The sequence below is a fragment of the Ptiloglossa arizonensis genome, chromosome 10 (assembly GCF_051014685.1).
Source record: "Ptiloglossa arizonensis isolate GNS036 chromosome 10, iyPtiAriz1_principal, whole genome shotgun sequence".
Lineage (NCBI taxonomy): Eukaryota > Metazoa > Arthropoda > Insecta > Hymenoptera > Colletidae > Ptiloglossa > Ptiloglossa arizonensis.
The window spans coordinates 13,965,492-13,975,944 of NC_135057.1; the positions used below are offsets into that span (position 1 = coordinate 13,965,492).

Sequence of the window (10,453 nt, forward strand, 5' to 3'; positions counted from 1 at the left end):
CGATAAAGTGACTTTGAGTCGACTCGAAGCAATGCGGTGTCATTCGAGAAACCCATCGCCTCGATATCTCTGAAAATATTATACAAGACACGAAACACTAAACAGACATTCGTTCGATGAACTCCGTTGAATGGAATATATTTCGTGTGAAACTTTTTCTTTATTTTATCGATGGATAACGAGATACTTCGGACAACAGGTTATCATCTATTCGCTCTGTATGCTTTTTTTTTCTCTTAAATCTGAGAATTATCTTTCTTCGTTAATTAAGATAACGTAGGTTCTAATTTATTCCTGGAAAACAACGTTTTACCGTATCTGCTCGGTATCCCTGGATAAAAAAAAGAGAAAACAACGAATCGTAAATATGCCACGAGTAAACTAGTTATCACAGCCACTGTTATCGCCGTCACCAGCTATCAGTGGTTATCGTATCGTATCGACCATCTTGCTCGGTGAACGACGGTCCCTCGGGTGTCGATACGGGGGGAGGGAACAATGTAACGTCGAAGTATTTCGGTTGAACGGGTTTCTAAAAAAACTTTGTCAAATTTCGTGTAAACTGAAGATGGAATCGGCGATTATCTACGATGCGGTGTTCCTGTTCTACAACGCGTTGGAGGCCTTAAACGCGAGGAACAAAGACTGCGACGAACCCGTAACCATTGACCCGGTACCGCTCTCTTGTGAAGGTACAGAGAAATACAGCGCAGGTCCCAACATTACCAACCTCATGCGCGAGGTAAAGCCACATTGACTTCTCACTGGACACGGAAAACCGCCAGCTTGACAACTCCGCATGCTACACGTGACGAAAGTTACCGACTTGCGAGTTACGTGCGTTACGAACGCCCGCGGACGATTTCCCGCGCGAAAAATCTAGGGGACCGGTGCGATAATAAAAATCCTGGGACCTACGACGATCGAAGCTCGTCTCGATTCATGAATCGCACCAGATGTAACGCAGTACGATTTATTTCGAAGTACTTTTACACGTTTCGCGAGAGACGTCCGGAATCTTTGCCTACGAAATTTTCAGAAATTTGAAAAATTACGTCGAAAAGACCACCAAGAATGTAGCTTCTTTCAAACAACGTTCTTCTAACGATCGAATATCATACTTTCGTTACTAATCTTCTTGAATTTGTACCGGTTCCCTAAATTTTACGCCGAGTTTTATCCAGAAAGCGACCAGTCTCGTAGATCGCGTTACGATAAAAGTGAAAATTGACTCTTGTAATATTGAGCATGGACGACAGTTGTTTATTTAACACTAGATTCACCGGTCAGTCGCAATAACCAATTTCGTTGAACATCATCGGCATGTTTCCCAATCCATTGTAACTTTCTCTGTTACGAATACGTGATCGATTTTAGAAATTCTTTGTGCATTGATTTTTCTAAGAGACGCACGAGGTGTGTCACGATACATAATCGGTGGTTATTTCTGTAGCTGTCCAAGCAGGGTAAAATCACTGGACCAATTACGATCAACAACGAAGGTCGTCGCGACAATTTTAATATACGCATCGTGGACCCAAGGCCCGGTGAGAGTGTTCAGATTGGATATTGGGAACCAGCAGGGTTTCACCGAGTAGGCACCGAAGAGGAACGTGAGAGCTACTTGTACAAAACTATCGGAGAGAAAAAGCTCACAATTAGCACCAAAGTGGTGCGTACTTTGGGAACTTCGTCGTTCTTCGTCGAACTATCTGTACTGTGAGCTACGGTCGGTCACAGAAGTCTGCGTTTGTGTATCGTAATACGAATACCAGAGCAAACTAGGAATTCGCGTACTATTTACGTTTGGAACGGAACACCAACGATATATTTATACAATAGGGACTATTTCCGTAAACTTGAATCGGAATCCGTGATATTTACCCTTACGATTCTGCGACGTATCTTTCCGTAAACCGGTTCAATTTCCAAATATTCCTACTAATCGGTTCAATTTCCAAATACTCGTATCGATCGGTTTAATTTCGAAATATCCGTAACCATAGAACGCTTCAATACGCGCGAAACGAACGAAACTAATACCCAAAGTATCGACAATAACTCGATAACTAATACCATCGGAGTTACAGTATCGTATTTTAATATTGTAAATTCCCAATGTCTGTTTACCGTTTATTCTAATAATGCAATTTCACGCACTCCGTGTATTGTCACGTTTGTTCTAATATTATAATTTCGTATCGTCCGCGATGGTGTTGCGCAATTATAATATCGCAAATGTCAACGGTTCGCTCGGACTTCTGTCACCGATCGAGTGTTCCGGAATCGAAACTTAACGGTTTCACAATTTTGGTGAATCGTTTTCACGCGATTCCGAAACGTAAATTTTTGAACCTTCTGGTAGACTTTTCGATCGGTCTAAAACGCTTCGAAGCGCGTCGCGGCGAGAAATGGACGTTAAAGCGAGCGAACGCAATTTGCCAGGGTCCACCGTACGTAATGGAGGTGACGGACAGTTCAACTCGGGGCATTATGATCGGGCAAAAACGGTACGAAGGATTCTGCATCGATCTCATCGAGGAGATTACCAAGATTCTGAATTATAAATACGAATTCGAATTGGTGCCCGACGGGAACTACGGTTCGTACAACCCTGATACGAAACAATGGAACGGACTCATCAAACGTTTACTGGATCACGTACGTACTAGCCCTTTTCCAACGAAACGAAAATTTCACCGATTTAACTTCGCGAACGCAACAGTTCAATTCGCGTTACGTTTACCACTGTTCTCTCCAATTCTCCTCAATGGCTTCGAGCTTCCGAGTAACCGATGCTCGATTCGCAGATTAGAAACGAGTTCGAGGGAAATACGTATATGTTTTTCTCCGTGTATAATTAGAAATTTTTGTTACGGAGTGTAATGAAAATAGAACAAGTATCATCCAGATAGAAGAGACAATTACTATCCAGAATACTAGAATAATAGAACGGAAGAGAAATTTATCCTTCGAATGAATTTACTAAATTTCTCCAACCAACAAAATCCATTCAACCGGTCCAATATAGTTTTCTCTTTTCTTTACGCAAAAAATTACGTTCGTAACGATACGAAAACGTGCCTCGGAAATTTGGAGACCATTTGGAGGGGATTCGAAGAATGTTTGCGCAACTATGAACAAGCGGATAAATTTACAATTGCAATCTTTTAGTGTAAAAACTTATAGGGGAAGTAATTCATTGAGATCGTTGGGCAAAAGATATCTTATGGATGTGTACGAGTAATTAGTAAATAATAGAAACCTGTAGGAGAGATCGAAGATGCGTCGAGAAGATACAGGAATATTTGTATTATTTTATAACAACGGAGCGATTCGAATGTTGCAGGACGCCGATCTCGCGATCTGCGATCTGACGATCACCTACGAGCGAGAGAGTGCTGTCGATTTCACGATGCCGTTCATGAACTTAGGTACGGTGTTGATAACTCTCTCGGTCGGTTGTTATCGATTTCGAAGCATCGAGTTTCGCAACAACTGCTATCTCATTCGATGTGTCTGTGCCAGGTATCAGCATTTTATTCAGAAAGCCCGAGGAGAAGGAACCGGATCTGTTCTCGTTCCTGTCGCCGCTGTCAACGGACGTCTGGATTTACATGGCGACTGCTTTCTTAGCAGTTTCGATAATGCTGTTCGTGCAGGCTAGGTAAGACGACGAGAAAAATAATAAACCAGCCGGAAGGAAGCGTCGCGTCGAGATTCAAGCTCTTCGAATTAATTGGGGAGGGATCGTTAACACCGCGTAACATCTTCGAGTTATAATTTCTTATTCGATGTTTCGCGATCGTTTCGAATTCGAGCAACGCGTTTTAAATACAATCGAAAAGGAAAACGAAGTAAATCGCTCCTGTAAAATTGTTCAATCGAGTGAAAGTCACACTCGAGGATAAAATAGAATTTCTTCCCGCGATCGTTAACCGAAAGAATTTTAACGTCACGGTTGTTCGAACGGGGCCATGTGTCTTTGTTAAATTCACCCCGTAACGCATTCCAGGACAAATTTAATGAGGTAATTTACGGGTTAATTTGGAAGTAACGAGATAATGCCGGCAAGTTTGGCTATAAATTTAACACCGTTTTCAACCCGGGATAATTATTCTCAACCGTTATTGCGCGATATTGGGCCCCTGTGAACGAACGCTGTGTGTGTTAACAAACTTGGTACATTGAACAACTCTCGAGACGAATGCAACTACGGTGCAATGCGAACTACGGTAAAATGTACGGCCAATTTGTCGCGAACGCGTATCGTTCGATTTAAAAGAAAGAAAAATTAGAAACAGATCGCAACTCGTTCGAGGCAGAGAATTCAAATATTTTTTATTAACGCGATTTTCCTCTCCGATGTGAACCGATCTTGCGCGAAATAATTCGTTGCTCGAACAGTTGCATCGGATGCACCGGATGCACTGAGTTATTCAAGGCATCTCGAATGTTTATTTCCAGAATGGCGCCCGGCGAATGGGACAATCCGCATCCCTGCAACCCCGACCCCGAGGAATTGGAAAACAATTTCGACCTGAAGAACTCCATGTGGCTCACCGTTGGCTCTATCATGCAACAGGGCTCCGATATACTTCCCAAGTAAGTTTCGAACCGAACAAAGCGCCTGTGTCACCGCAGCCCAACCTGCGTGCCTGCAAACCCGTGCAATAATTGCGAAACGGAAACCACGCCGCAGCTATCATACTTTCCCCCTGCGAGTGAAATCCTGGAATTCCAACCACTTGGTGCCAAGTGGTGTGTCCTCGATTTTATTGAACCGCGAGTGACCAGTTTCTCACCCGTTTATCGGAGAAAAAAATCTCTTCAGACGAAAATCGTGAACGGTTCGAATTACACCATTTACGCATGCTCGAGAACATGGAGTTCAAAACAGACCTTGAAATCTTCTCGACAACTTCGCCTGAAGAAAAAGAAACTCATCGAGTAAAAAAGTTTCTCGCAACTTTGCCCGATGAAGCTTCCCTAAATCTTCTACGTACTATCGATACAGTTCGTAGCGTACGTTCGCTGCAATATTTGTAAAAGAAACTTCAAAAAAAAAAAAAGTCTCGACCAGTACGCTTACAATTCCCTCAAAAGCGAAACCAATCAAATCCCGTTTACCCAACGCTAGAGACACCCTGGAATAAAATTTCCGAAAATACTCGCTTGGCAGGTGGAAGCGTAACATTTAACGTGCACCGATTACGCTCCGTGCTTTTATTCGTATTTACACGAAACGTAACGCGGCTCTCCCATTTGTAGCAACTTTGTCTCTTAATATTCTCCACTCATAGTTCCTCGTTCTTACCGCGGTGGAATGTATGGCTGCATAATAATCGGCGCATCGCGAACCTCGCGCGAAAACATTCAAAAATATGAGGCGCGGTATCCCCGGTGTTACGCGTTAATCCTCCAGTAGGATCTCGGGACTGGAGAACACGGCGTAGCCGATAAAAATCCTCGTTGTGCACCGTCGGCATCCCCGATCTCGTTATTCTGCTTAAGGGAATAAAATATCGCGGATCGTTTGCAGAAAAGCCTACAGAGACGGTGCCAAAAGCAGACACTGCACTTTTTTTTCCATCCTCCCTCCTCCTCCTCCTCCCACCACCCGACCCCCTGCCGGTTCTCAAGTCTCCCCCTCCAGCAGCCCTCCGACGATTCTCTTTTTTTCACGACAATTAAGCTTAACGAGCCGCTGTTTGCCGGACATATTTGAAGCGGCTTCCCACTTATTAGCGCCGGCACGGCGCTAACTCTCCGCTCGTAACGTCGCGCGTGTTTGCTCGCTACATACTGACGACGAACCGACTAAAGACGACAACGACGACGAGGTGGAGGACGACTAACAACACCGTGCCTCTCCTAACTGCTTCCTACCCGCTTGTTTACGCCGCGCGGACGCCGCGTAGATTGCCGTGATTTGCATGTAAGTAATATTTGGGGCGTCTTCCGCGTTATAACCGATCCCGCGACCTGATATCGGTGTTATCGTTCATTTCACGGGTACGGTGACACCGGTGACGATGACGACGATCCAGACACGAGAGTCTCGTTACCCAACGACTCGAGAGCGAATAATTTCGAAATACGGTTTTTAAGTATTTTTTTTTTTAAGGTTTACGGGTATTAAAGTTGACATTCTGGATAGCGAAAGTCGCGGAGATGTATCTTCGATTGCTCGAGAGTTATTAATTTATCTGTTGTTTATAGATTTGGAGGAAATTTCGAGAGATCGAGAACGATTTTGTATAAAACTTTGAGGCGTTTTATTCCCGAGTAGAAGAAGCATAAGTTGTAATTACGGTGGTACGTCTCGTGTAAAATTGAAACGTTTTCGAATTATTCGAAACGACCTTCGGAGTTTGAAATTATCTCCGAACGCTCGAAGACGTAATTTCCTGTCATCGTAACGAGTTTCGAGAGTGAGCAGAAAAACTTGAGAAAGAAACGAACTTTTTCATACCGTTACCGATAACAGTTTGACCGCTAGTGACGAAGTTAATGATCCTTCTCACTTCCCCGAAGCTACGCTTCTCGCTAACTTTTAACATCCTTTTCAAACTGGCTTTCGAATACCAAGCTTTCGGAAAATCTCTTTGGAATAACTGTAATCGAATTTTTAAAGAAAAAAGAAACACTCCAAACGAGCTGTTTTTATCACCAGTATTTCTATTCAAAAACAAAAAATACTACTCTACGATCCGAATATAATATGAATACAAAATTATAATTAAAGTCGTTAAATCGATCCCGCGTAATTACAATTTTACAAGCATCGTTCGAACGATCGTATTTACTTGAAAAATGAACCGAAAGGTTCGCGATGAGAACAGCTGTTCGAAACCAGTAATTAGTCGTCCTTTGTTTATTATTTCGCCGAGGTAGAAAAAAAGGAAAGAAACGATATAAATTAACGGGGAATCCCCATCGGTTATCGACGTTATCCACGGTATCGCCGTGGCAATTTAATCGCAATTCATTCGTCGAAGGCGCCGTTTGCGAGCAAACAATGTCCTTTGTTTCTGTTTACCCGGTCCCTTGCGCACGCTCGCGCGAGACACCCACGAGAGGAGAATAACCACGTACGTGTACACTGCGCCGGGCAAACAGGCGTCATTTGCATACGCGGCCCCTTAGCTCGCGCTTAATTAGGAAAGCGCGATGCGTGGTTCTCGCGGCGCGTTGTCTCTCTGGCTGCTTTTGCGCTCGAGCTCTCGCGTACAAGACGCTCTAGCCACCGCGTCACGGAACGCTGCCCACCACTCTCCTCGTAATCTGGAAATTCAGCAACCGAGATTCGCTCGTTGACGATATTTTAAACGAGCTGACAAACTTCCCCGGCTATCTCCGAAACGTATCGGCTCCTGGCGGCCGCCGAGATAACGCGCACCGTGCGGCGAGAGTTTCGCGCGGACATTTACGACGGTGCACGAAAATCGTCGAACACGTCCACCAAGGGTACGCTATAACGGGTCTTTGTGCGCGAAGAGCGTTGAAATTCTGTTTGGAAGACCGAAGGCGATGATGGGAGATACTTTGGTGACCTTGAGCGGACATTTTCTTTCGTCCCAACTGTACAATTTCTAGAAATATCGCGATCGATTGTCCTATTGTAAGGGACTCTGAATAAGTATATTTATACCAAATTCATTGAAGATAGTTTGTTTCTGAATAATAATTAGTCCTTGTTTATAATATTGACAAATATATTCTTTGGTAGTCGAGAATACGAAGAGTGTCGTTCTGTCGAATCGTGTAAATACGGAATAAAATTGTATTACCATTGTGCACAGTTTCCAATATAGTTGAAATATGTAATAACAGTGTACTTTGCTCGAAAAATGATTGATTTCATAACAGCTTTTCCTCGTAGAGCACCATCGATTCGCATGGTGGCCGGGATGTGGTGGTTCTTCACGCTGATCATGGTCTCTTCGTACACTGCCAATTTGGCAGCGTTCCTCACCGTCGATAAAATGGACAACCCGATCAAGGGTGTCGAGGACCTGGCCAAGCAAACGAAAATCAAATACGGAGCCGTAAAAGGGGGATCCACGTCCGCTTTCTTCCGAGTAGGTTTTCAAATATCCTCCAGGGGGCCTAGGTACCACTATAAACGTCTCACACGTCTTCCGTTTCGCAGGATTCGAATTACTCGACCTATCAACGCATGTGGACCGCAATGATGGATGCACGACCGAGCGTTTTCACGAAGTCGAACGACGAAGGTGTCGATCGGGTCTTGAAGAAGTACGATTACGCCTTCCTCATGGAATCCACCACGATCGAGTACAGGATGGAAAGAAACTGCGATCTTGATAAGGTTGGAGGGCTTATTGATAACAAAGGATACGGGATTGCTTTGCCGCGAAGTAAGTTCAGAATGAATAATTAGTCACAATTAGATCTGACTCTGGTCGAAGAACGGGATCGACCACTGTGATTCGCCTCTGTCGAGACCCTACCCCCTCCCATCGAAAGAGAAAATAAAACGAAAGAATAGAAAAACGATCGACTCGATTCTCAAATATTTCATTTCGTGCGTGTAACTTTTTCTCTACTCGTGAACAATGAATTGAAAACGTCGCGCGTTTCTCGAAGTAAAATTAAACATTGTGCTGTACCCGAATGATGATTTTCATTTCGAAATCGCACGTCTTCTCGCAGATTCGCCGTACAGAACCCCCATAAGCGGCACGATATTGTTGCTGCAAGAGAAGGGGGTGCTGCAGGAACTGAAGAAAAAATGGTGGCAGGATCACGGGGGTGGGCTGTGCAAGAAAGACGACGTAGAACCTGCGAACTCGAGCGAATTGGGCCTGGCAAACGTCGGTGGTGTCTTCCTGGTACTTCTCTTCGGATGCTGCGGCTCGTTCGTCATCGCCATCTGTGAATTCCTCTGGAACGTACGAAAGGTCGCCGTGAACGAAAAGGTCAGCCCTTGGCGCGACCCTTTACCTACGAACCGTTGTCTCGTTCTCGAATCTTTCGCCTCGAAACGAACGATAAATTTCGAATACTCGATGGACGACACTCGGTCGCCATTTAATTTAGCGCAACTCGAATATTGTATCTCGTGAAGTATTTAAACGAGAATGTTGAAACGATACGCGCGCTATATGTTTCTATTTTTGCTTCGAGAAATTTCATCGAGCCAACAGTGAACTTTGAACGCGAGGAGTGAATATTTAACAACCGAAATTCTAGAAGCGAGAAAACGTGAAATTGTAATTCGAATCGTTCAATTTCGTGGCATCTTCGAAAGTAAACGAAACGACGATCCAAATCGAAGAAAGGGTGAAACGTAATATAAGTGAACGATTCAAATCGGAGGAGCAGAGAATTTCTAGCGGGAGTATCAATTTTTGAACGTCTTTCGAAGTAAGAGAAAACGTGGACTCGAAGAGAAGAGAGTAGGTAAAATGGTAAATAAATCCCGCGTGTTTCTTTGCCGCTTCGAAGAAGATAGCTCGAGAACGTTGAAGAGAGAAAACGAATGACTTTTTACGGCTACGATCGACCCGATTTGCTTTCGCGCGTCGTCGTTGTCGATTTTTATGTTTTAACGGTCCCACGAATTCAGTTTTTGCTCAGCTTTCCTCACGGAAAGATTGTGAAGTGTTCGCGAAATTTCGACGAGCGAGATGAAAGTTGAGCCGCGGAAGATTGCTTACTCTTCGAAACGGTAATGGACAACAGAGCGAGAAAGTTTCATTACGCGATTAAAACGCGCGGCGGAATAAACGACGGTGACTTAATTAAGCGGTGCCCGGACACGAAACCATTTTTCGTCGGCGTTCTTGCAGGTCACTCCTTGGGAGGCGCTGGTAGCGGAATTAAGATTCGCCGTGAACATTTGGGCGGAGACGAAACCCGTTAAAATCTCGAAAAGCAGCGGCACGAGTTCGATGGAGGGCGGAATCGGCAGAGCGGCGTCCACAGCTCGCTCTATAGTCGGCTCGTTCCTTCGTCTCGACATTTTGGACAAATTCGACAAGGACAACAATCACAGCAACAACCGTACCAAGATCAATAAAGATTAGAACGTGCATCGATTACTGTCAATAAGAGCCGTTAGTCGAATTTCCCGTGCGCTAACAATTCGAATGAACTCGAGAAAGACAACGCGTACAATCGCAGCTACGATCTCAAGATCGATAAAGATTAGACCGAACATCGTAGAATAAGAGTTACCGAATTTCTGATACGCGAAAACTATGGTTCAATCAAAATGAATTGGCCGCTCAAGGTCACTGAATATTCCCACTCTTGTACTCATTACGGAGACGGAAGCGGTGGAGGGGATAACTTCTCGACGACCTTGAGCATCCAATTGATTTTCTTGGTTTGAAAAAAATTTAACAAGGTTCTTTCTCAACTTTACGATACCAAGTGTATCGTACGCGTGTTAGGTGACTAGAAACGCAGAGTCGAGAACGTT

General features: G+C 44.2%; 1 protein-coding gene across 4 annotated transcripts in view; it reads left to right on the top strand.

Moving 5' to 3' along the window:
- The window catches only part of LOC143151922 (glutamate receptor ionotropic, kainate 2), a 72,473-nt gene extending 62,412 nt beyond the window's left edge, over positions 1-10,061 (top strand). For 3 of the 4 annotated variants that reach the window (XM_076321442.1, XM_076321445.1, XM_076321446.1), the window contains 10 exons: positions 569-742; positions 1,454-1,672; positions 2,446-2,661; positions 3,350-3,434; positions 3,529-3,667; positions 4,468-4,605; positions 7,886-8,084; positions 8,156-8,384; positions 8,680-8,945; positions 9,819-10,061. In XM_076321442.1, coding sequence (XP_076177557.1) covers positions 569-742; positions 1,454-1,672; positions 2,446-2,661; positions 3,350-3,434; positions 3,529-3,667; positions 4,468-4,605; positions 7,886-8,084; positions 8,156-8,384; positions 8,680-8,945; positions 9,819-10,055 — 1,902 coding nt within the window. In that variant the 3' untranslated portion in view covers positions 10,056-10,061. Of the gene's footprint in view, positions 1-568; positions 743-1,453; positions 1,673-2,445; positions 2,662-3,349; positions 3,435-3,528; positions 3,668-4,467; positions 4,606-7,885; positions 8,085-8,155; positions 8,385-8,679; positions 8,946-9,818 lie in introns of those variants that run through there. The other variant, XM_076321447.1, reaches the window with a different exon arrangement.
- The last annotated feature ends 392 nt before the right edge of the window (positions 10,062-10,453 follow it).